The sequence below is a fragment of the Mobula hypostoma genome, chromosome 17 (genome assembly GCF_963921235.1).
Source record: "Mobula hypostoma chromosome 17, sMobHyp1.1, whole genome shotgun sequence".
In the NCBI taxonomy this organism is placed as follows: domain Eukaryota; kingdom Metazoa; phylum Chordata; class Chondrichthyes; order Myliobatiformes; family Myliobatidae; genus Mobula; species Mobula hypostoma.
Genome location: NC_086113.1, coordinates 8,622,265 through 8,649,837, shown reverse-complemented (window position 1 = coordinate 8,649,837; position 27,573 = coordinate 8,622,265). Strand labels below are relative to the sequence as shown.

Below are 27,573 nucleotides of genomic sequence, written 5' to 3'. Positions count from 1 at the left end.
TGTGCTGCCTCATTTGCATCATCTAACATATTTTCCCATTCCTTTCATTCAGGGTTCCCAATTAAATTACATATACTCATTTCTTTTTTAATTTTATATTTCAGCAATATTTCATTAAAACAGTAAACTTATCACAACCCATTCAGAAACTCCTGTGGCCCCCAGTTTCTCGTCCTTAACTTGTGGCCCATGGTGAGAACCACTGAGCTAGACTAGGAACTAAATACATATCTATTAACAGAAAAATATTAAAAATGGAACCTATCAGATGCACACACGAGATGCTGGAGCAACTCAGCAGGTCAGGCAGGCAGCATCTATGGAAATGAATAATCAGACAACGTTTCGGACTGAAACCCTTCTTCAGAAACATTGCCAACTCAAATATCAAAGGGCAAATAACCAAGGCTAAGTAGCAAATTAATGACAAAAATAAAATGAATGCCTTACTTTTTTTAATTTAAGAGCACAGACCCCAGGTTAGGGACAGCACTTAAACCAAACAAGACACCATACTGCATCTAAAGGAAAATGAAAACCTGACATTGAGAAAATCCTGGAAATATCAGCAGGCTGAGAAGCGGAGCCTTTCTTTCATGGTGATGACGTTTTATCCGAATTACAATATTTGTTGTGTTCATTGTTTTTATTTATCCAACATCTGGGATTTTCTTTTTTTGCATTTTGATCGTTTGAAAGTAACACCCAAAAATGTTAAATGCATTGAAGAGTGTCAGGAGCAAAACTTAAGCATTCTGCAAATGCAAACTCCATATCCATGGACAGCCTTTAGTCTATTGTCCACTATCCATGATGAATAGATGTGATGTACTACAGATTATGTTGTCTTCCTGCCACTGGAGATCTGGTGGCGTTCTCCATTTTAAAGGAACACGTGAATTGCAGTGCAGTAGCAGCAAGCATTTACCGAGGGGCATTAGATTCAAGAATAATACTAACGCGTTTATTGTGAATAAAATTTACAGAGTATTTAACCTGGTTGCGAAAGGAGGAGGGTGGGCGTGAGGCGAGCCATCCCACCTGGTAAAAACCCAGAGCTACAGAAATGCCAAGAGAAGTTCCCGAGACCTCATCCCTGGGAGAGGAAGGATCTTCGAGGATGGACTGCATTGCACTTGAAGAACTGGCTCATGACAGAGCAATCTGGTGAGTTGCTGTCAGTGGCCTGTGCCCTAGCATGGGTAAAAGGCTTAAGAATGTAAGTTAACTAAGGACAGTGATATTGTACATAGCTCTGTGAATGTTATATCGTGATTCTCCTTAGCCTGTCGCCTCGGTTATGATTTGCTATTATTAGTTACTCAATGAATTTTTGTGAAGAATGCAATCGCCACCATCACAAATAAAGCATCTGAGATATCCTGCTTCAGATCAATCTGCATGCACACACTTAACAACCAACCACCGGCTGTTTCCTACCACTAGACACAAAGGTTAGACAAAGCACAATGGGATGTATGAAGCTGGTACTTCAGTGAGTAGTTAAAGCACTTGGAAACAGAGACCAACTATGGAAGAGTAATTTTCAGTCTTCTCTTGCATTTGAGTTGAAGAGGCAATTCTTTGAAGTTTCTTGAATAAAGAACTCCCTCTGGGAAATCACATGACAATTCTTGGATCACTGGTAGCAGCTGCAAAAGAAAAAAAATTATTTCGTAATACGTTTTCATGTTCAGTTAGCTTGAAAAATACACTCAACAGCCACTTAATCAGGTTCAGGATTAGAACCTGGTGTTGTCTTCTGCTGCTGTAGCCCATCCACTTCAAGGTTCAATGTGTTGTGCATTCAGAGATGCTCTTCTGCACACCACTGTTGTAATGTGTGGTTATTTGAGCTACTGTCACCTTCCAGTCAGCTTGAACCAGCCTGGTTATTCCCCCTTGACCTCTCTCATTTTCACCCACTGAACCACTGATCACTAGATTTTTTTTTTGTTTTTCCACACCATTCTCTGTATGATCTAGAGACTTTTGTGTGCGAAAATCCCAGGAGATCAGCAGTTTCTGAGATACTCAAACAACCCCCCCCCCCCAATTTGGCACCAACAATCATTCCACAGTCAAAGCCACTTTGATCACATTTCTTCCCCATTGGTCCGAAAAACAACTGAACCTCCTGACCACATCTGCATGCTTTTATGCACTGAGTTGCTGCCACATGATTGGCTGATTAGATGATTAGATTATTTGCATTTACGAGCAGGTGTGCAGGTGTACCTAATAAAGTGACCACTGAGTGTATTTCTCTCCAGTATACTAAGTCTCCAATAACTCTTATGCAACCACTTGTGGGGTAGGTACATTGGCAATATTTCAGAGATCTTTAGATAGGCATATGGATAATAGAAAAATGGAGGGTTATGAGGGAGAGAAGGGTTAGGGTTGATCTCTGAGTAGGCTGAAGGTTCAGCACAACATTGTGGGCCGAATTGCCTGTACTGTGGTGTAATGTTCTCGGGTTCTGTAATAACAACAGTGTTCTAATTTTAGCATCATTATTATATTTATCCTCACATACGGCTTGAATTTGCTTTTCACTGAGTACCATCTGGTATCTTGCGGCCGTATTACCTGGAACACTTTAGAATGGATTTACATCTCACCATGCCTGCCAATTTTCTGAAATTAGGATCTTTTTGAATACAGAAATTAGAAAAAGGAATGATAAAGACTAGAAAAGTCCCCAGATCAACACTGTGAGATGTCTGCTCCCGCCTGTGAGGATGGGAAACAGATTCTTTCCCCCAGGCCGTGAGACTGCTGAACTCCCTGTCACCACCCTGGTCTCAACACATACAAAATGCCAGTAGCGTATGCTGTTTACTTTTTGACTTGTGTCATAAATGTACCTTTTTATTTGTTAATTTTCTGGTAACATTAGTGTGTGTGTGATTTATATGTACAGTGTTGTGCACTTTGCTCTGGAGAAACATTGTTTTGTTTGGTGGTATACATGTATTCAAGAGGTTCCCATTCTGTTTACGCCATGGACCAATACTATTGAGCAAAGGAGCCCAGGTTGGGAACCGCGATGTATACAGTTGAATGTGTATTGGTAAGAATAATTGCACAAGAGGTCTACAAGAGGTCCCAGCACTGGCAAGTGCTGTCGAACAACAAATGACGAAGCCAGAACTTCAACCGTTCTCATAGATGAGCAGTTTTGATCTAGAATGCACTTCTAGCTCCCTACATCATGTATGGAAAAATGTATGAAAACTTTCTAAGTGACTAAGAGTTCTGTAGTTCCTGATGCAAGGCAACGTTTTAGGCATTAAGAATTGACAAGAACTGTTTAAACTACTTGGATTAAAAACAAAATAGCTGCTGAGTAAAGCCATTTGTATTGTTCTCTGATCAGTTTTTAAAAAACTGAAAATGTTACATTCTGGCCACAGATAATTTAAAGATTCAGGATCATTTATTGTCATTCTTCAATACACAAGAGTAAAGGAGAATGAAATTTAAGTTAGGAAGAGATTTTGTTCCCAATATTCTTAGCTAAACTCAAGCTCAAAAGTCACTATGGAAGTGACATACACTCAGTGGCCACTTTATTGGGTAACTCCTGTGTGTCTCTGACCTCCCCCAGTAAGAAAGCATTTTCACCCACAGAAGTGCCTTTCACTTGATGTTTCTGTAACTCGCATCCTGCTCTGTAAAGTCTACAGCAGGGGTTCCCAACCTAGGGTCCATGGACCTTATGCTTAATGGTATTGGCATAAGAAAGGTTGGGAACCCTTGCTCTAGAGAATGTTGTGCGTGAAAATCCCAGAAGACCAGCTAATTCTGAGATACCCAAACAAACTATCATGCACCAACAATCATTCCACGGTCCAAGTCCAAGATTATATTTCTTCCCCATTTTAATGTTTGGTCTGAAAAACAACTGAATCTCTTGACCATTTCTGCATGCTGTTATGCACTGAGTTTCTGCCACGTGATTGGCTGATTAAATATTTGCAGTACTAAGCAGGTGTACCTAATAAAGTGGCCACCGAACGTATTTGAGGTTGTCTTTTGCAGCCAAATATTGTAGCAAAAAGGAAGTTTTCACCTGAGTCATTTGTAGAATTTTATTTCGGTGTCTACACAATCATAGAAGAGGTCTGCTACTTCCAAAGGGTTAATGGCTTCATCAGACTTCAGTATATCTTGCATGGCCTCCAGGCCTTGTTTCTCCAGACCCTGTATGGCTTGCAAGAGCTTTTGACCAGACTCCTGTTAAGAGAAATAGAACAATAAAGTGTAAACACAAGCGATTCTGCAGATGCTGGAAATCCAGAGCAATACCTGCAGAATGCTGGGGGAGCTCAGCAAGCCAGGCAGCATCTATGGAGAGGAATAAACAGTCATCATCTCAGGCAAGACCCTTCATCAGGACTAGAAAGAAAGGGGGAAGAAGCCAGTATAAGAAGACGGGCAGAGGGGAAGGAGTACAAGCTGGCAGGTGACAGATGAAGCCAGGTGAAGGGGAAGGTGGGTGGGTCGGGGAATCGAGGTGAAGTGAGAAGCTGGGAGGTGATAGGCGAAGCCAGGAGAGGGGGAAAGAGGGTGGGTAGAGAACAGGGATGAAGTGAGAAGTCAGGAGGTAATAGGTGGAAGAGATAAAAAGCTGAAGAAGGGGGAATCTGAAAGAAGACGTAAGTATTTAAACCAGAGGTTGATAGGTTCTTGATTAGTGAGGGCATCAAAGGTTATGAGGAGAAGGTAGGAGAGGTCATAGTGGAATGAAGGAGCAGTATCAATGGACAAAATGGCCTAATTCTGTTCCTATGTGTTATGGTTTTATGGACCAAGAGAGAAAGGGAAGGAGTGGCACCAGAGGGACATGATGTACATGTGAGGAGAAGAGAAGGGATATGAAGAAAGGTAGAATAGGGAATGGAGAAAGAGAGAAGGGAAAGATTCAGAAGTAAACCCCGAGCTGGAGTCCCTAAGGTAGCCCTACTTTGAGCACAATGCTGATTGGCATTTCCCGTGATGCCGCTAGTGCCAAACTATCAGTTTTTGCTGTTCCTTTGGGTTCGTCAGATGCTTGGAGAAGGGGAGCTTGCTACACGGGCAACAGCTTGCTCTCCATATTGTACTGCCCAGGCATACATACCATCCCTGGTCGAACCTGACCAACAGAGGCCTCAGATTCCGATATGCTGATTCTACGCAAAACTTTTAAGAAAGAAGAGGTGCTGTCATGCCTTCTTTGTGATGAGACATGCTGTATTTATAACTTACCACTGACCCTTGGAAATTATGTTCACATTCACTAATGGATAAAGAATGAGAGTTAACTTCATCCGTCCAGAGTTGATGATGAGCTCTTTAGCTTTTGACTACCATCATCCAAATTATGTTGCTAGTGGCATGGCTCAAAGAGCCAGAATGGCCCATTCTACTCAGTATCTCTAAAAAAACTGTCCTGGAATTCAAAATGCCTTTATAAATCATCTCTCTAGAATTCTCCTCAAAATATTTTCCTCTGTCCAGGCTCTTATTCTCCCAGCTCTGCTAATCTAATTTTCTTCTCATCTTCCAGTTCACTTTCTCCTGATGAAGGTCCTTGGACTGAAATGTCGACTGGATGTTCCCTCCATGACCTGCTGAGTTCCTCCAGCAGTGTGTGCACGTGTCTACTTGGTTAGGCATTCACACAATTTCCTTTCAGAAAAGGTTTACACAAGGTTACTTGCAACGGGGATTTGAATCTAGCGAGCCAAAGCCCCCCTGTCAATTACTCAGTCACTATTAGTGTCTCTATGCCTGTACTCACTGGAGTTCAGAAGAATGATGGGTATCTCATTGAAACCAATTAAATATTGAAAGGAATAGATGGAGTGGATGTGGAGAGGATGTTTCCTCTTTTGGGGGAGTCTAGATCCAGAGGGTACAGCCTCGGAATACAAAGATGTCCTTTTAGAACAAAGGTGAGGAGGAATTTCTTTAGCCAGAAGATGATAAACCTGTGAAATTCATTACCACAGATGGCTGTGGAGGCCAAATCATTGGGTGTATTTAAACCAGAGATTGATAGTTGTGATTAGTAAGGGTGTCAAAGGTTACAGGGAGAAAGCAGGAAAATGGGGTTGAGAGGGATAATAAATCAGCTATGATGGAATGGTGGAGCAGACTTGATGGACAGAATGGCCCAATTCAGCTCCTATGTCATATGGTCTAACGAACAGATTTCCTGAGAGAGCCATTAGTGCTGATGGCTGTAACCGCACATATTGAACAGACTTATCCTACAATATAATGAGTAGCTTAGAAACATCCTGATTCATGGAGATTTCAGTCACTTTTCCCAAGAGTTTAGTTTCACCCAGTTCCCTTGGTGATAGAACCACGTTTGTGAGCTTCTGAACAGATCACTATTCAAGGTCAGAATTCTGATCACACAAAAACATACATTAGATTACACTGAAGATTTACAGTTGACTCTAAACAATTCTTTCTCCTCATCACAAACGAAATTCCACTCCAATTGCCCAATGACATTGCTTATAAACACTTATGGGGAAAAAGTTACGGGGAGAAGTCCAGAGAATGGGGTTGAGAGGGAAAATAAATCAGCCATGATAGAATAGTAGAGCAGCTCGATGGGCTGAATGGCCTAATTCTGCTCCACTGCCTTATGGTCTTACATTTATTGCAGGTTTTTTGGTGTGTGCAAATAATACCACGTGGCATTATGCATTTTCCACTATTTACTGAAATGATCAGATTCATAGAGCTCAAAGAAAGTGTGGTTTTACATTTTTAGAAGTGCAAATTAGTGAAGGATTTAATAAAACCTGCTACCTTGTCATCACCATGTTGCTTGTGCTGTGCACAAAGTGCCTAACATGCCTAACGTTTCCAATTTTAGAATAGTGACCTCACTTCAAAAATCAGTGAAGTACTGCCCATGTCCAAGTAATTTGTATCGCAATCAGTGTTGCTATCAGTTGACTATTTTGCATGCAATTCTCAGCGGTGAGCACTGCGCATTAATTGCAGCTCTTCTTCTATCACTCAGTTTAAGGTTGCATGTCATGTCAACAGACATGCACGTTCAGATGAATTCCCTCAGCACCACAGACAGACATTTTGGACAGACTAACTTGATGGAAGTGTACAAAATTATAAAAGGCATAGATAGGATGGATAGCTGGTGACTATTTTCTCAGGGCAGAATTGCCTAATACAAGGCCGAATAATTTTAAGGTGATGGAGGAAGGTATAGAAGGTATGCCAAAGATATATTCTTCACAGTGCGTTTATTGCCTGGAACGCTGCCAGGAGTGGTGGTCAAGGCAGATACCATAACTCTCTAAGACACAGAAGCAGAATTAGGCTATCTGGCCCATCGTCTGCTCTGCCATTTCAGCCTGGCTGATTTATTGTCCCCCATAACCTCATTCTCCTGTCCTCTCCCTGTAACCTTTGACAATCTTACTAATCCAGAACTTATCAACTTCTGCTTTACATATACCTAATGGCTTGGCCTCCACAACCGTCTGTGGCAATGAATTCCACAGATTCACCATTCTCTAGCTAAAGAAGTTCCTCCTCTCTGTTATAAATGGAAATCCTTGCATTCTGAGGCTGTGCTCTCTGGTCCTACCTTCTCCCACTATAGGAAACATGCTTTCCACATCGACTCTATCCAAGTCTAGATACATTAGGGACATTTACTTAGATAGGCACATGGATGACAGAAAAATGGAGGGTTATGTGCAAGGGAAGGGCTAGGTTGATAGAGTAGGTTAAAATGTCAGCACAACATCGTGGGCTGAAGGGACTGTACTGTGTCATGATGTTCTATATCCTACAACAGATTCCCTGGTTAATTTTCCTTTACTAGCCTGAATGGAACTGAACCCACCTCCTATTAAAAATATGATCACACTCTGGAACAGCATCAACTAACAGCACAAATAAGGCACCAAGCACAAGTTACCTCCCCACTCTATATAATATTCAGTCAATCTTTGCATAAAGTTTGCAAGATGATGGATATCAGGAGAAACAATAGCTCAGCATTTATATGATCTAAATAAAATCATTGTCAAGTAGACTTTGGAAAAATAAAGCGAAATAAAACAGGAGAAAGAATTAAGTATTGCACAATTAGACACAACTAATGCACAGCTACAGAGATATAGAGAGGCTTACTGGATCAAGTTGAGAATTTGCAGGTTTAAGTCAATTAAATGAAGACTATGCTTTTATTAATCAAAATAAAATTTCAGTACCAATGACCAATTTAGAAGCTACACTGTATCTGTCACTAGAAGCAACACCTCCCTCTGCATTATTGATAACGCTCAGTATAAATTATAAATGGCATTTGCTGTTCTTGTAACAGTGACATAAGAGCCAGTGCAAAATCTAATTAAAATCTCATCAATATAAACCTTGAGGAAATGTGAGATTCAGGAACAGTTAGTACTCCTCAACCACCCGGCACCTGACCAGAGGGAATAACTTCACTCGCCCCATCACTGAACTGTTTCTGCAACCTATGGATTCACTTTCAAGGATTTTCCATCTCACGTTTTCAATATTTGTGTATTTATTTATTATTATTAATTTTATTGTGTATTGTTATTGTGTTTATTATTATTCTATACTTTATTATTAGTTAAGTCTGCACACTGCTAAGCGTGTTTTTAAATGTTGCTGCTGTAGCGAAAGAATTTCCCACTCAGGATCAGTAAAGTGCTTATTATTATTATTTCTTTTTGTATTTGCACAGTTAGTTGTCTTTTGCACATTGGATGTTTTTCTGCCTTACTGGGTGTGGTCTTTCATTAATTCTGTTGTGTTTCTTGGACACTGAGTATTCCCGCAGGAAAATGAATCTGAGGGTTTGAACTGTGTGTTGTGTCATGTACTTTGGTAATAAATTTACTTTGAACTACGGGGTGACATTAGGAAGCCTCCTACCTCCTCGGCTCCCATGAGTGACCGGGCACACTCGTGTGCTTGATAGAGCCCGTGCCTACGGTCCGGTCTGCTCTGGAAACGGGGCTGCTGTTTGGCTGGGTCCTCATCACCAAAACTCGGACTCTCTGTCTTAGGGACCGGCTTAACATTGTCTACAAAGATGAACGGTTTGAAGATGGACCTAAAAGAACCAAATAGAATTATCCCCCATTAGTAATTGCCAAAGGTTTTCTTTCAAACAATTGCACAATACTAGGAAACACTAGAATTGTAAAACATGTGAATATCCTTGATAAAAATATTGCCTTAAAGGATTCTTATTATGGCTTCTTTCCCTTTCTTTGTCAGTCCTGATGAAGGGTCTTGGCCAAAGTTCTTCTAATATATTTTACAGTTGGGTGAACCAACCATTGTTCTGAGCGCTAAATCCTTACACGGCCTGAAAACCGTACTGCACTTTAATAAAGCATTACAAAAAAGAAAATTCCAACTGTGCAGCAGCAAAGACTATGTGCATGAGAGCATTTCCATTACTGTGCAGCCACAAACCTGAGCAGCTTAGATGGGATAGTGGTCTCAGCCCAAAACGCCATTGATGCTGCCTGACCTGCTGAGTTCCTTCAGCACTTTGAATCAGAATCAGGTTTATTATCTCAACATGTGTTGTGAGTTTTGTTGTTCTGCAGCAGCAATACAGTGCAATTCATAAAAAAATACTATAATAATAAGAAATATAAATATTTCATTCAAGGTTGTCATGCCGGAGGTGGTAATGGACACAAACTCTCACTGCGTATTACATGCTCCCAATGATGTGTACCTCAAATAGCCTCTGACAACCAAGTCCAGGTCCTGGCCTTCTCGTGTGACTTAGCTACTAAGTCCAGCAGTACCATTTCTACTGACAGGAGAACAGACAAAGACTGGTTACTGGCACCTTAAAACTAGTCACTTCGGGCAGTTGGGGCTCATCAGCCACGTACAGCAGCTCATCTAGAAGGAACCTTGGATCTCAAACCTCTGTTGTCCTGCAGCTATATTCACTCATGCAGAAGGCTTCGGGAGTAAAGCCTGAGGGAAAAATCCGGAGCTGGAGTCCCTAAAGCAGTCCTACATTGAGTTCAATGCTGACTGGCAACTCCTGTGATGCTGTGGGTGCCAAACTGTATCACTCTCCACCGTTCCTTTGGGTTCATCAGTTGCGTGGAGAGGGGGAGCTTGCTCCATGGGCAACAGCTTGCTCTCTATATTGTACCGCCCAGGCTTGTATATCTAGACAGTTAGGATGCATTATCTATGGTCAACTCTGACTGTGGAGTCCGCAGAAATGAAGAAATTAGGTTCAAAGTATATTTATTATCAAAGTTCGTAGACTATGATCAACCTTGAGTTTCATCTCCTTACAGGCAGCAACAAAATAAAGAAACCCAATAGAACCCATTAAAAAGTATGCCAAACACCCAACGTGCAGAACAAATCATGCAAACACTAAAAATAAAGCAAATAATATTCAGAACTCAATTTTGCAAAAGTGAGTTCACAGCTGTAGCACTTTTTTTATTCGCAGTTATTTTGTAAATAACACTATTCTTTGCATTTCTGGTCAGATGCTAAATACATTTCATTGGCTTTGTATCTGTACTCGGTAAAATGACAATAAAGTTGAATCTAAATCTAAATGAAGCCGATCATCACTGCAGCCGGTCCTGGAGCCCATTAGTTGCAGGACAGAGCCTTAGTAGAGCGGAGATGAATAAATCTCACAGAGTAGCGAGCCAAACACTGGCCCGACCCTTGCAGGGTTAGGAATGGTGAGGGGGGAGTGCTGTGGGAGGTGTGTGGCAGAGAAGGACTGCCAATGGTGGCGGATGGTGAGGCTGCAGACACACTCAGCCCTGAGTACCAGGCACGGTCATTTGATTCCAAACAATTGGTTTATTGATCATTCCAGAAATTCTCTCTGGTGCTTCCTGCTCCCTCCCCTCGCCTTTCCCCAAACATGATTCCCCTCTCCCTGCCTCCTTTCCACTCTCAGTCTACAATAGAGACCTATATCAGAATCAGGCTTATCATCACTCACATATACAGCAGCAGTACAGTGCAATACATAAAATTACTACAGTACTCAGCAAAAATCTTAGGCACCCCAGCTATTTTTTTTATATATTTATATACATACATACACACACACACACACACACACACACACATATATATACATACATACACACACACACACTTAGATGCTTGCAAAGTACTTAGAAAAATGCAAAACCATTAATAATAATAAATAATATTCAGAACATGAATTATAGAGTTATTGAAAGTGAGTCCATTGTTTATGGAAGTTCATATATTAATTTAAGAGATCTTAGTTTTATGAATCGTCAAGCAGAAAGACTGCATTTTCACCTCATTTCATTTTATTCTTAAAACGTTGATATAACTTTTCAAGTTTGATAAATTACACCAACAGCTTGGCATTTAAGTAAGTGATGGTGGGGGGGGGAGGAGAGTGGGGGGTGGGAAGAGTGGGGGAGCACAGGCAGTCTTTCCAGTTTGCTCAGAACAAACTGGCAGTCTGTCTGTCTGAACAAAGGCTGGCAGTGCATGAGAGAATACAGCAGCCTAGAGTGGCTCAGTAAAGGCCAAGATATTCTGCAGACAGCAGCATCTTAAAAAAATGGATTGAAAGGTGATGAGCTCTGCAGTTATGTTTAGGACTGCGAAGACCCCAGTAATTTCAATCTCAGATTAAGGAGGGATCACAGTAGAGGAGGGGGTAGGATTTAATAACGTTTTACATTTCCGAATTTTCTAATGGCCCTGCTTTTGCTGTTTGATCTTTACGTGCTGGGATGTCAGGCCTTTACTGGGCTTATAAAATGGGAGTTGGCAATTTCCAGGAATAAAATACTAAACAAAATTCTCCAGAATATTATAAAATCTGGATGAGAAAGGATGTGAAGGAAATGCCAAAGGGGAAGACAATAAATCTTAGAGCAGTAGTTCCCAAACTTTTTTGTGTTACCGTCCCCCTGGCTCCCAGACCACATCCCCAGCAACCTCCCCCCCCACCTTCCTTTCCAGTTGTTACATAAAAACTGTAAAGAATTTTGATTTACCATGTGCAGAGAAAGAAAATAGAAACTGCAAATTCAAAGCAGTGACAAATAATTGTAAAAAATTATTCAAACCTATTTAACATAAAATGCTGTTTATTTAATTACAGTAAAAGCAATTTTCATCAACAATTTTAGAGCGATCATGAATAGTCAAACTATTAATTTCTTCATTGCTTTTTCATCTTTCAATTAGATGGATGGGCTTGGTGCAGTGATATCAATTTCTCAACATCAGGCTGAATGTCACTCAGAAGGGTCTCAGATCTCCATGTTCAGTAATTTGCAGAGTTTTGTTGCTTTGAAAGAAATGGCCTAATCTTGTTCCTTGGTCTTATGGCTGATGCACTATCAATTACTCCAAAAGAATGGAAGTAGAATAAATACGGAAAGGCTTTTATTAACAGTAAAATGGGTCCTTGTCCATGCTGTGTCTGACCTGGACTGAGAGGGGAGCAGTGGCATAATCCCCTTTATTCAGGGGTCTGTGGGAGGAGCCACAGGAGCAGTCAGCAGAGGGGTGTGTCCAGACAGGTAACCCAGTTACAACCTATATACATGGTTTACCACAATGACACAGTAGTGTAACAGTTAGCATAACTCTATCACAGTGCCAGCAGCCTAGGTTCAATTTCTGTCACTACCCGAGGCAAGTGTGTACTTGATGTTCTCCTCTTGACCATGAGGGTTTCCTCTGGGTGCTCTGGTTTCCTGCCACTTTCCAAAGGTACATGGGTTAGTAGAATAACTGGTCACATGGGTGTACTGGGTGGCACAGGTTTGTTGGGTCAAAATGGCCTGTTAACATGCTGCATCACTAAGTAGAAACCTTATACAGATACTAACAGGACTGATGCTTTGTCTTGACCAGAAACTATCCCCCATTGCAGAAGCAATAGTAACCAAAGGCAATTGTTCATTAGTAGTTTGAGAAAATCTTGCATGTCAAAGTCCCTGGCAAATTTCTACAGATGTACTGTGGGGAGCATCCTAAAGAGAAATTAACTTTCTTTGTCACATGTATACCAGCACACATTAAAATGCATCGTTTTATGTTAACGATGTTACCAGGTGGTGGGGTGGAGATAAATCTTTACCAAAGGACATGTAAGGCACTCCTTCCTTCCACTAATCTGTAGGTCACCTATGGCAGTGGTCCCCAACCTCTGGGCCGCGAAGCATGCAGGGGTGCAGTGGTAGCCGGGATGCACCCAGCGCATCCTTAAGAAAATAGTCGAAATAAACAAGCTAATTAATTCCAGGCGGCACCTAATTAATTAGCTTGTTTATTTCGGCTTTTTTCTTGAAGATGCGCTGGGTGCGTCCCAACTACTACTGCACCCCTGCATGCTTCGCGGCCTGGAGTTTGGGGACCACTGACCTATGGGTAAGGTGTAGCACCTGCTTAGACCCCCCATCATGGTCAGGTGAAGCCATGGGAACAGGTGGTGGATAGTCGTATGAGCAGTTGATGCATATCACAAGTTCTGATTATGCGACCACTGACACCAGGCAGAAAACTTCTGAATAGTATTGATAATGGCTGGGGTCACCTGGCTTGTAAAGACACTGCCCAGAAGGTGGTACTGGCAAACCACTTCCTTAGAAAAATTTGCCAAGAACAATCATGGCCATGGGACCTTGAATGCCCACATCTGACGATACTTCACATAATGAGGGTGCGTCAATGACCCACACAGTCAGCACCACACTTCCAGCACCAACATAGCAAGCCCACAACTCACTGACCCAAACCATACTGTCCATCTCTGGAATGTGGAAGGAAACCAGAGAATCCGGAGTAAATACGGTCACAGGGTGAACATACAGACATCAGTGAGAATGGAACTCTCGTCAGTGGGCACTGGCACTGTAAAACGATTGTGCCAAGTGAAACGCCGCTGTGTCAGCCTCTGGTTGCATCACCATCTGGTACGGAGGAGCCAAGGCACAGGGTCGGAAAAAGCTGCTGAAGATTGGTGGATCAATCAGCTCTGTCGTGGGCAAAAGCTCCCCCCCGCCACCCCCACCATCGAAGACTTCTTCAAAAAGTGATGCTTCAAGAAGGCAGGATCCATCATGAAAGAAGTTTGCCATCCAGGACATGCCTTCTTCTGATGCCAAACATCAGTGAGGAGATATAGGAGCCTGAAAATGCACACTCGGCATTTTAGGAACAGTTTCTCCCCCTCCACCATCAGATTTCAGACAGTCTATGACACTATATACCCTACTTTGCTCTCCTTCTGCAATATTCACTTTTTGTATATTCCTATTGAAATTTAAAGATCTTTTTATGTTCTGCTGTCACGAAACAACAAATTTCATGACATATGTTGGTGATAATAAACCCGATTCTGATTCTGAAGAGTCAAGAAGCCAGTGCAACTGACCACCTGCTAGGATACGACAGTATGGACTAAGAGTTGGTTTATTATTATCACATGCACCAAGATAGAGAAAAGCTTGTTTTTATTTATTGTTATTGTTAGAGTTCTTTGAGGAGGTGACCAGGCATATAGATGAGGGTAGTGCAGTGGATGTGATCTATAGGGATTTTAGTAAGGCATTTGACAAGGTTCCACACGGTAGGCTTATTCAGAAAGTTAGAAGGCATGGGATCCAGGGAAATTTGGCCAGGTGGAATCAGAATTGGCTTGCCTGCAGAAGGCAGAGGGTGGTGGTGGAGGGAGTACATTCAGATTGGAGGATTGTGATTAGTGGTGTCCCACTAGGATCTGTTCTGGGACCTCTACTTTTCGTGATTTTTATTAACGACCTGGATGGGGGCAGTAGAAGGGTGGGTTGGCAAGTTTGCAGACAACACAAAGGTTGGTGGTGTTGTAGATAGTGTAGAGGATTGTCAAAGATTGCAGAGAGACATTGATAGGATGCGGAAGTGGGCTGAGAAGTGGCAGATGGAGTTCAACCCAGAGAAGTGTGAGGTGGTACACTTTGGAAGGACAAACCCCAAGGCAGAGTACAAAGTAAATGTCAGGATACTTGGTAGTGTGGAGGAGCAGAGGGATCTCAGGGTACATGTCCACAGATCTCTGAAAGTTGCCTCACAGGTGGATAGGGTAGTTAAGAAAGCTTATGGGGTGTTAGCTTTCATAAATCGAGGGATAGAGTTTAAGAGTCGCGATGTAATGATGCAGCTCTATAAAACTCTGGTTAGGCCACACTTGGAGTACTGTGTCCAGTTCTGGTCACCTCACTATAGGAAGGATGTGGAAGCATTGGAAAGGGTACAGAGGAGATTTACCAGGATGCTGCCTGGTTTAGAAAGTATGCATTATGATCATAGATTAAGGGAGCTAGGGCTTTACTCTTTGGAGAGAAGGAGGATGAGAGGAGACATGATAGAGGTGTACAAGATAATAAGAGGAATAGATAGAGTGGATAGCCAGCGCCTCTTCCCCAGGGCACCACTGCTCAATACAAGAGGACATGGCTTTAAGGTAAGGGGTGGGAAGTTCAAGGGGGATATTAGAGGAAGGTTTTTTACTCAGAGAGTGGTTGGTGCGTGGAATGCACTGCCTGAGTCAGTGGTGGAGGCAGATACGCTAGTGAAGTTTAAGAGACTACTAGACAGGTATATGGAGGAATTTAAGGTGGGGGCTTATATGGGAGGCAGGGTTTGAGGGTCGGCACAACATTGTGGGCTGAAGGGCCTGTACTGTGCTGTACTATTCTATGTTCTATGTCCTATTGAGGTAGTACAAGGTAAAACAATAAAGGAATGCAGAATAAAGTGTAACAGCTGCAGAGAAAGTGCAGTCCAGGTAGACATTAAGGTGCAAGATCAGAATGAGGTGGATTGCACAGGCAAGGGTCCCTTTTATCATACTAGGGAACTGTTTCATAGTCTTACAAGAGTGAGATAGAAGCTGTGCTTGAGGTCGTTGATAGGCATTTTCAGGCTTTTATATCTTCCATCTCACTATTCCACTTCTGCACGATTTATTTGCTTATAGTAACTTACAGTAATTTACTATGCATTGCACTGTACTGCTGCCACAAAAATTACCACACTTTTCAGTGCTAATAAACCTGATTCTGATCCTGACTAGAAAATAGGGGTTGGATCCTGAAAGGATGGAGGAAAGAGATTCATTCATAAATGCTCAAAAATGGATGGGATAAATACCCCAGCTTAACTGCGTTTTACAGGAGCACCATTGAAAGCATCGAGACAATGCTATATAATTGTATATAACATATATAACCATATCTACATTATATAGTTAAATGACAATAAACTTGACTTGACTTAAGGGCTCACAGCATGGGATTGCAAATAATTAGACAACTTTGCCAAAGAACTTGCACAGTGACAATGAGCTAAATGGCTTTCTCAGTTTTGTATCATTTTGATTCTCGGTAGGAACAATATCAAAGACAAGCACATTGTCAGAGAAACCAAATAAAATTCCTGGAACTCTCTGGCAAATGTAGAGTTTGAATTTGCGTTCAAGTTAATATATTCAAGTTCTCAACACATGGCGGCAGGAATGTTTGTTCCTTTACTGCAGAATGAACAAACCTCCTTGCCTGTTGTATTCCAAGTGATTCACACTCAGTGGCCACCATACTAGACACTTCCTGTACCTAATAAGTGGCCTTTGGGTGTATGTTTATGGTCTTCCGCTGCTGTAGCCCATCACATTTCAAGGTTTGACGTGCCCTGCATTCAGAGATGGTCTTCTGTGCACCACTAATGTGTGGTTATTTGAGTTACAGTCACATGCCCTGATGGAAGGGTCTCAGGCTGAAACATTGACTGTTTACTCTGTTCCATAGATGCCTCCTGGCCTGCTGAGTTCCTTCAATATTTTGTGTGTTGCTTGGATTTCCATTATCTGCAGATTTTCTCATGTTTGTAGTGTCACCTTTGTTATCTTGATCCGATCCGGCCATTTTCCTTCAACAAGGCATTAACAAGGCAGTTTCACCCACAGAACTGCCAGTTACTAGATGTTTTTTGTTTTTCACACCATCCTCTGTGAACTCTAGAGATTGTTGTGTGTGAAAATCCCAGGAGATACTCAAACCACCCCATCTGACACCAACAATCATTCCACAGTCAAAGTCACTTAGATCACATTTCTTCCCTTTTCTGATGTTTCGTCTGACCAACAATTGAATTTCCTGACCATATCTGCATGCTTTTATATATTGAGTCGATACCTCGTGATGGGCTGATTAGATACTTACATTAACAAGCAGGTGTACAGGAATACCTAATAAAGTGACTCCTGATTGTCTATTCTAAATAGGGAAATATTTAGTACGTTAGGACTTTATTCCCTGGAGTGCAGTAGAATGAGGGAAGATTTGATAGAGGGATACAAAATTATGAGGGGTAGAGATAGGGTAAATGTAAGCAGCCTTTTCCCACTGAGGTTGGGTGAGCCTAGAACTAGCAGTCATAGGTTAAAGGTGAAAAGTGAAATATTTAAAGGGAACTTGAGGGGAAACTTCTTCACTCAAAGGGTGGTGTTCGATGTTGAACTAGTTGTAAGCAAAAGTAGTAGACACAGGTATGATTGCACCATTAAGAGAAAGTTTGGATAGATAAATAGATTGGCAGGGTGTGGATGGCCATAGTCCAGGTGCAGGCTGATGGAACTAAGTGGATTAATGGTTCAACATGGTCTAGATGGGCCAAATGGCCTGTTTCTGTGCTGTACTGTTCTATTGCTCTGGTACTTGAATAGAATTATTGACGCTTTCTGTTGAAGTTAAAGAATGCAATTATGTTCGTTGAAATATCCATTCACCCGTATCAATCTTTTCCAAAGGCAAATGACACTTTGGCAGTGTCCAAGACATGGGATGGAGGTGCTAAAATGTTCTTTGTACCACACCCTGAAACTTCCTTTCAATCATTTTAGTGGCCATAGCGAAATACAGCAGCAATCATTAACACCTCAGTCAGATTTATTCTAATATTGGAGTAATAATTTAAAAAATAGATTGAACAAATTTATTCACTTGATCTGCTTGCAACTGGAGAAACTGACTGGTTTGTCTAATTGGCTGCAGTGATCTCTGTTACATATTTTAAATTGAAATTCTAGTCATTAATTAACGAGGGGATCTCATTGAAATGTTGAAGGGTCTCTATAGAGTGGGTGTGGAGAGGATGTTTCCTATGGTGAGGGAGTCCAGAACCAGAGGTCACAGCCTCAGAATAGAGGGGTGTCCTTTTAGGAGGAATTCCTTTAGCCAGTGAGTAGTGAATCTGTGGACTCAGGCGGCTGTGGAGGCTGAGTCATTGGACATATTTAAAGCAGAGATTGTCAGACTGCCAGGCCATGAGTGGATACAATGAAACGGCAGGAGACTGGGGCTGAGAGAGAAAATGGATCAGCCATCATGAAATAGTAGAGCAGAACTGATGGGCCAAATAGCCTAATTCTACTCCTATGTCTTAAATAAACTGCAAGATGAAATGCAAAAACAAGATTGCAGCTGTGTAGCAGTTAAAACTGTAGGAAAATGGATTGAGCGATTTTGCATGTGATGGAGAGGGCAGACAGAGGCCCCAGGGAAACTGCATGCCCCAGGTTATCAAGTGATTTACCCATTACACTCTGTTTGATCTGGTAACGTGCAACCAACCTGGCAGGGTCAGGAGTGGCCGTGAAGAAATGGATGCAAGTCGAGCTGCTGCTCTGAGGAAGGATGGACACCATGCTTCCCGTGACGAGGAAGGAATTCTGATCCATGCAGTCCTTATCACGTAGTGCATCCATCATCGTTTGCAAGGTGATCTTTCCTGGAGAGAACAAAAAGTAATGGGCTTTACCACAGCAAATCAGGAAACTTTTTGAAACTCCAAACACTACATTGTTAGAAATTTATTGATTCACCCTGCACTTCCTGCCTCAGCTGAACCACTACCAAAACCATCATTTAATGCCTTTGTTCTTTCAAAATTCCTGGCTGGTGCCCCACATTCCATAAACTTAAGGTGATCAAAAGTTCTGCACCAGTTTTCTCATTTCATTCAAAGTTCAAAATAAATTTATTATCAAAGTATGAATATGTCACATATACTACCCTGAATTAATTTTCTTACAAGCATTCACAGTAGGATTTTAAAAAGTACAATAGAATCAATGAAAAACTACATACAAAGATTGACAAACGTGTAAAAGAAGACAAACTATCAAATACAAAAATAATAATAATAAATAAATAAATAGCAAATAAATAATATTGAGAACATGAGTTATAGAGTCCTTGAAAGCGAGTCTATAGGGCGTGGAATCAGTTCAGAGTTGTGGTGAGTGAAGTTGCCCATACTGGTTCAGGAGCCTGATGGTTGTAGGGCAATAACTGTTCCTGAACCTGGTGGTGGGGATCTAAAGTTCTTGTACCTCCTACCCAATGGTATCAGTGAGGAAAGAACATGGCTTGAATGGTGGGTGTCCTTGACGATGGATGCTGCTTTCTTGTGACAGCACTCCTTGTAACTGACTCAGTGGCGGGGAGGGCTTTTTCTGTGATGGACTGGACCGTATCCAACACTTCGGCAATGTACCTATACAATGTAGAATGTCTGGTGAAGGTGTTCACACAGTTCTGCATGGAAAGGATTTTCCATCAGAGATATTACCCCTCTCTTATCCTGAGCAACAGTATATTTGCGAGGCAGCACAGTGGGCGACTTGGAAAAGAACTTACAGCTGGTGTCACTATTTGATTTGCACTGAATGTAACTGTCCAAACACAGCAACGTATTCCCTGCAAGTGACCCACCTTCCCCGTCCCGAAAGACTGGGTATGATTCCTGCTCTTTCTGACCCCATTGAACTATAAAATGTTTCATGCAAGAAAAGGGCGTGCATTTAAAGTGGGGGGGGGGAGTAATTCCAAAGGAGGTGTGAGGGGCAGGTTTTCTTACACCGAGAGTGGTGAGTGCCTGCACTGCAGTGTCTGGGGTGGTGGTAGAGGCAGATTAGTTTAGAGACTTTTAGATTGGCCCATGAATGTGAGGAAATGGACATTGTGTAAGCAGATTAGCCATTAGTTTAGTTAGGATTACAGACCTGATAAAGGGCATCAGCCCAAAACGTTGGCTGTTTATTTCTTTCTTTCTATAGATGCTGCTGGCCTGCTGAGTTCCTCCAGCATTTTGTGTGTGATGCTTTGGATTTCCAGCATCTGCAGATTTTCTGGAGTTTGTGCTTACTAACTTATTTGGTTCGGCACAACACTGAGGGCTGAAGGGCCTGTTCCTGTGCTGTGTTCTATGTTAACTACGGGAACAATATGAACTGTAGAACTATAGGGAGTACATTCTCCCTGTGACCGTGAGAGTTTCCGCTGGGTGCCTTGGTTTCCTCCGACATTCCAAAGACACACAGGTTAGTAGATTAATTGGTCACATGGGTGTAATTGGGTAGCGTGGGCTTGTAGACCCAGAAGGGCCTGTTACCGTGCTGTATCTCTAAGGAAAAATAAATAATTTCTCTGTATTTAAATGAGGACTGGGCCTGGCTTAGCCCCCATGATTAGATGTTTCAGCAGAAATCCAAGCTGATTTTCCTCACATGCAAATCAGAATGAGGGTGTAACTCACTGGTGTTGTTTCGTGTCTCAAGTTGAGAGTTGCCATTCTATTGTTGCTGAGCCTTCTGTATCTGAAGTGACTCCAGAGAGAATTAAAAGCTTGCACCAGAATCACGGGTAATGGATGCACATTCTCCAGTGTCACTGACCTTGATTGGTGCTATTTGGAATGCCTCATTTGTATCCTGTCATGTACAGGACGGGTGTTAAGGATTCCCCAACATGGTATGACCTTATTATAATATGTATCTCTCCGCCAGTCTTTTCCTAAAGAATTCACAATCCAACTGACATGCAACTTGTGGGTTGCCATAGAAACTCACGTAGAGGCCTCAGTTATTTGTACTCTGTACGTCAGGATTTAGACAGAGACGAAATGTAACACTTGCTTCCAAGACCAGCAGAGGCCCAACAACAGGATAGAAGGAGGGCTTAACATGTCTGTAAAGTAAGTGATCAGGAAGATGGTAAATGGGCTGTTATCAAATTTAATTGGAAGAATAGGCAAGATAAACAATTCAGCATATTTCACTTAAATATTGGAATTAAGAAAAACCTCAGCGTCCTCCTGGAAGAAGCACAAAGTAAAGTCACAGTCAAATTTATTATCAAAGTACGTAAACGTCGCCATATACTAAACTGCAAATCTCTTTTGCAGGAATTTACAGGAAAGAATTACAACAGAATTTATGAAAAAATATACATAAACAAAGACTGACAAACAACTAATGTGCAAAAGAAGATAAGTTGTGCAAATAAAACAGAATACTGAGAACATGAATTGTAAGAGACCGATGCATGATCTCTAAGGGGGCCTGAGGGGGTAAAAGCTACAAGGAAGTTTCCTCTGTTGGGGTAATCCAGAACTAAGAGATATGGCACTGGAATAAAGATTAATCTCTGAAAACTGAATTAAGGAAGAAATTCTCTTCTGGGTTGTGGCTGTTCTGGCTATCCACTCAGATAGAGTGGACAGCCAGGGACTTTATCCACAGGGCAGAAATGGCTAATACAAGGGACCATAGTTTGAAGGTGTTTGGAGGAACATATAGTGGGGGTGGCAGAGCCAATTTATTTATACACAGAATGGTTCATACTTGGCACCTCACCCGTGGTGATGGTAAAGACAGGTTAATTAGGGACATTTAAGAGGCTCTTAGACGATAAAAAAAAATTGGAGGACAATGTGGGAGGGAAAGGTTAGATTGATCTTCGAGTAGGTTAAAGGGTTGGCACGACATTGTGGATTGAAAGGTCTGTACTGTACTGTAATGTTCTATGTTTGGCTTGCTTTACCTTAGAGAACTGTAGATGTTGAAACACTAAGAATACACGAGACTAAGATTGATTAATTATGGACATAAAAGTTTCTGCAGATGCTGGAAATCTTAAGCAACACGCACAAAGTGCTGGAGGAATTCAGCCAGTCAGGCAGCATCTATGGAGAGGAATAAATAGTCATCTGTTTGGGTGAACAGACTGAAGTAAGCATGATGTTCAGTCCTGATGGAGGGTCTTGGCCCGAAATGTTGATTGTTTATTCCTCACCAGAGATGCTGCCTGACTTGCTGAGTTCCTATAGCATTTTATGTGCGTTGTTCCACCCCAATGCACTGGGTAATGATCTGATCTGCAATAACAGTATAAAGGACAGACTCTTCACTACATCTCTGTACATGTGACGCTAAAAAACCAATTCCAAATCTTCATTATCCTATAAATGTAATCCTCAATCCAAAAGGCTCATTGCAACCACTCACCTGCTTGTTCCCTCAGCATGACTTTCCCCGGACAGTGGTGATCCAGAGTTTGATCCGGTGGCGAGAATACTGCACAGAAGTTGAATTCCTCCTCTCCGTTCCACCAGCCTTGATTTTGGGCATAACTTCTAAGTTCTGGATGCTCTGCTTCAATGTTGGTAGTTATAGATAATCGGTTACAGATGCTTCTCACACCCTCTGTGAACAGAACAGATAATTGAGCAGTCATAAGCACAAGAAAATCTGCAGATGCTGGAAACCCAAAGCAATGGCACACAAAATGCTGGAGGAACTTAGCAGGTCAGACGGCATCTATGGAAATTAATAAAGTCAGTGTTTCAGGCCGAGACCCATCTTCAGGACTGAGAGGGAAGGGGGCTGATGCCAGAATAAAAGGTGGAAGTGGGTGGAAGGGAGGGGAAGGAGGCTAGCTGGAAGGTGAAAGGTGTAGTCAGGTAGGTGGGGAAGGGCAATGCTAGAGATGAAGGAATCTGATAGGAGAAAAGAGTGGATCACCGGAGAAAGGGAAAGTGGAGGAACCCGGGGAAAATAATAGGCAGGTGAGAAGTAGTAAAAGTTCAGAATGGGGAATAGAGAAAAGTGAGGGGGGAGTGGGATATTTGGAAGGAAAAAAAAATCGATATTCATGCCATCAGTTGGAGGCTACCTAGACAGAATATAAGGTGTTGCTCCTCCATCCTGAGGGTGGCCTCATCTTGGCACAAGAGGAGGCCATGGACTGCCACTTTGGAACAGGAATGGGAATGGGAATGGGAATTAAAATGTTTGGTCACCGGGAAGTCCTGCTTGTGGCAGGTGCTGTGCAGATGCTCAACAAACCAGTTCCAATAGCATTATTCTAAAAGTGGTTGTTGCTTGAAGAACGTAAATTTTAAAGCATGTATTAACTCCAGGTATATAAATTTACTGTTTATCCAAGATTCTACAGAAGGTCTGCCTCACTAAGGCAGCATCTTTCATCAAAGATCCCTACCATCCAGGCCACGCCATCTTTTCACAGCTACCATCAGACAGGAGGTACAGTAGCCTGATGTCCCACTCCACCAGCTTCAGTAACAGCTACTTCCCTTCTACCATTTGGTACTTGACTCAGCTGGCACAAATGTAATCACTAGTTTAGAAACACTTTGGTTACTTAGCACTAAAACAGGCTTCCTTTTCTTCTTTTCTAATTATGTACTTCCTTGTGAAATGTGTGTATAATTTGTTAATAATTTTCTTGTGAATGCTGATTATCTGATGCTATGTGCCTGTGATGCTGCAGCAAGTAAGTTTCTCATTGTATCTGTGCACACATATACTTGGAAAAAGGAAAAGGAAATTGCCTTTTAAACTCACGGGAGAGCACAGGCCATCAACTTTTTGCTGTTGATGTTTCTGTAGCAGGCAATTTCTTTTTTAAAAGGTCGAGTTGCTAGCACGACACTCAACCCAGCACGGATGGAAAGCGTGCCGGGGAGCCGGCTGGGTTCAAACTCGGGAGCCTTCGCTCCGAAGTCTGGCGCGATGCCATTAACGCCATCATACATATACTTGTGCAGATGATAATAAACTCGACTTCGACTTTCAACAATTATTAAAGACCAAGGAAATCCCAAGCTCAGTTCCAGCTCACAGTTATTCCATCTTCACCAGGCTGATCACATAAATACATATTATTCAGGAGGTTATTCAATTCCTTTTGAATGTTGTCTAAAAAGAGCCACTGAATTAATCCTACTCCACTGCTCATTTCACGATTCAAGATTGTTTAATGTCATTTCAAGTTCATAAATTTAAAGGAGAATGAAATCATTGTTACTCCGGATCCGATACAGCATTAAAACACAATAAGAACAAGATAGTAATAAAAACACAATAAGTGTAAATACACAAGATAACATATACATAGATTGATTGCAAGTTGTAAAGTGACGCTACGTACAGGAGTGTCTGAACATAAGGTGACTGACAGGAAATGATAAAGTAATGGTGGTTGGGGGTGTGGAGGGTTGAGTTAGTGGGTGGAGGGACTGATCAACCTTACTTCTTGGGGAAAGTAACCATTTTTGAGTGCAAGGCCCTGGCAGGGAGGCTATGCAGCCTCCTCCCTGATGGGAGTTGGACGAACAGTTCATGAGCTAGTTTCATCTAGCTATGAAAAGATTTTCCTTTTGTGCTATCTCTTCCCTGCTGGATCCTGGTGATTTTGTGATCCAAAGGTTCTTCAGAAGTCAACAATGGGGCATAAAACTTGTTGGTTACAGTCATTTAATAAGTGTCGTAAGTACAGAAAGTGAACAAAGACAAAAGACAAAGAATAAAAGAAGCTGTGGTTGTCCTATACTAAAAACTAGCTCAGTCTGGAGAGATAACTAGACGTCCCAGTGGTGTGAGTGACCTATGAAATAGCCAGATTCAGCAGCGTGAAACCTCTTTCAGAGAAGTTTCTTAAAAAATACAGAAGCAGCTGTACTACAATTACTGAAGAGTTCACTGAATAATTGCATGTATATAGTTGACTATATAAAAGTACAAACAAGCATGGGAAAAAGTTGACCTTTGAGAAAAATAATAATGTTAATATGCTGAAAAATCCTTCTCTGTATTGTTGGGATTCCAATCACTGGATCAGACTGATAATTCCACAGATAACATACAATAAACAGGTACATTATATGCACATGACAGCTAGCTTTGATAAGTGTAATTCAAGGTACAAGATTCAGCGAAATAAGAGCAGCTGTGATTACAACCATGGTATTCAGAACACTAGTGACTTGAAGATGACTGAGTGAAATTAATCATCGTTATGAATTTAACAACTTTTGACATCATTCGGAAAATTCACATTTCCACTCAAATAGCTACAGTCCTATACTGTAATATTTTTAGTTTAAACTGCAAGATTGGACACCTCCATAGGGAATTGTTCTACATAATATTTCCATCAAACATTCAGTGGAAAATAGAGACCAAATTTCTTGAAGTCACATTGATCTTCAAGATAGAAAAGATTAGCTTTATCTGTTACATCAAAACGTACAGCGAGATGCAATGACCGACAAGTCCGAGGATGTGCAGTCTGTAACTGTCACCATGCTTCTGGCGCCAACAAGGCAAGTCCTCAGCTCAGTAACTCTAGCCCGCCCAACAAACCCATGCCGTCCATTTATACCGATGTGAGCAATTAACCTTTTTATCTGTATGTCTTTGGAACGTGGGAGGCAACCGGAGTACCCAGAGGAAACCGACGTGGTCACAGTGAAAACAGAGAAACTCCTTACTGACAGCAGCAGAATCGAACCTGAATCACTAGTGTAGTAAAGTGTTGTGTTAACTGCTACACCACTGTACAGCCCCCCTTACTGTGCATTGGTCATTAACCCTTATGCAATTTACCAACCTGTGATTTTCTCAGCAGCCCAGTATCTGCCAGCTGTTTCCAGGACCCAGACTTCTGTTCTGTCCACAATGAGAAAGCTACTGTGGAACAGATGAAGCATCTCTCCATCTTCAAAATTATTTCCACCTTGTCCATGCTCTCCTAGAAGGGAAACTATGACATCCAAAGACTCTTTGGCTGTGGCTCCTCTTTCCAAACCGAGTCTGGGAGAAAAAAAAAGTCCAGGTTTAATAGAGAAGGAACAGTCAGATACAGTATGCTCTCAGGGTTACAACTAAAAAGTTCAATCGTTGTTAGAAATGTTTCAAAGTGAAAGCTCTTAATCTCATAGTCACTGTGGTAGACTATACAACACAGGAGCACAATTAGGCCATTTGGCCCATCGAGTCCTCTCCACCATTCCATTCCTGCTGCCGGCTGAAAGGAGTTTGTATGTTCTCCCCATGACCACGTGGGTTTCCTACAAGTGCTCTGGTTTCCTCCCACATTCCAAAGACGTAGCAGTTGGTAGGTTAATTGGTCATTGTAAATTGTTTCGGGATTAGGATAGGGTTAAATCGGGGGTTGCTGGGTGGTGTGGTCAAAGGGCCGGAAGGGCCTATTCCATGCTACATGTCAATAAATAAATAAACCAGCATCGATAGTGGAGGAATGGAAACCCCTTTCTTTGAAGGAGGAGGACATCTCCTTCATTCTGTGGATGTCCAGTCCCTATACCCATCATCTTATTTTCACAATGGATGGCTGGTCCCTATACACCTCCATCCCCCACCAGGAAGGTCTCAAAGCTCTTTGTTTTTTTCTGGCCACCAGCCCCAAACAGTTGTCCTCCTCCCGCACTCTCTCCGCCTAGCAGAACTTGTCCTCACTCTTAATAATTTCTCCTTTGGCTCCTCCCACTTCCTTCAAACAAAATGTGTAACCATGGGCACTCACGTGGGTCCCAGCTATGCCTGCCTGTTCGCTGGCTACGTGGAACAGTTTATGTTGCAAGCCTACACTGGTGGCTATCCTACAGTTTATGCTATATCGACAAGTACATCGGTGCTGCTTCCTGCAACTATGCAGAACTCGCGGACTTCATTCACTTTGCCTCCAACTTCCACCCTGCCCTTAAATTTACCTGATCCAGTACTGACCCTCCCTTCCGTTTCTTGATCTCTCTGTCTCTGTCTTTGGAGACAGCTTATCTACTAATGTCTATTACAAACCCACGGGCTCTCACCGCTACCTGGACTATACTTCCTCTCACCCTGTTGCTTGTAAAAACACTATCCCCTTCCCTCAATTCCTCCATCTCTGCAGCATGTCCACAACTTACTAACCCAAACTCATACATCTTTGGAATGCGGAAGGAAACCAGAGCACGCGGAGGAAACCCATGTGCTCCAATCACTATTTTTTCCAAAGGTCATCAAATGTGAACTCACAAAACATGCTATTTGTCTATTTCAGTGTAGTAAAGATGTGGCATATTTTCCATTGAAGAGTCAATTACCTGACAAGATCTGTGCCTAAAAGGGCTTCTGCCTCTGTTGCAGTCTCTTGTGTCATCACAGCTACATTCCCTATGCAGACTCCATGCTCATTTGCTCCCATTTCCGCTCCCCACATCCAGGAGGGCTTGCTTAGTATTACTGCATGGGTCCTCTCCTCTTGGTCAATGGTGATGTAGGTGCACTGCAAAACCAAACAAATACTTAGACTGTTGAGCACAAAATATAGTAACTGTGCAAACAGTACTGGCAAGAGT

The 27,573-nt window shown here is 42.0% G+C and overlaps 1 protein-coding gene across 11 annotated transcripts in view; it reads right to left on the bottom strand.

Moving 5' to 3' along the window:
• Positions 1–1,158: 1,158 nt before the first annotated feature.
• Positions 1,159–27,573, bottom strand: part of LOC134357820 (secernin-1-like) — a 62,755-nt gene continuing 36,340 nt past the window's right edge. For all 11 annotated transcript variants that reach the window (XM_063069518.1, XM_063069513.1, XM_063069511.1 and 8 more), the window contains 7 exons: positions 27,319–27,500; positions 25,821–26,023; positions 22,415–22,612; positions 18,699–18,855; positions 8,950–9,130; positions 4,079–4,242; positions 1,159–1,652 (listed from right to left, as the gene is read on the bottom strand). In XM_063069518.1, coding sequence (XP_062925588.1) covers positions 4,084–4,242; positions 8,950–9,130; positions 18,699–18,855; positions 22,415–22,612; positions 25,821–26,023; positions 27,319–27,500 — 1,080 coding nt within the window. In that variant the 3' untranslated portion in view covers positions 1,159–1,652; positions 4,079–4,083. The remainder of the gene's footprint in view (positions 1,653–4,078; positions 4,243–8,949; positions 9,131–18,698; positions 18,856–22,414; positions 22,613–25,820; positions 26,024–27,318; positions 27,501–27,573) is intronic.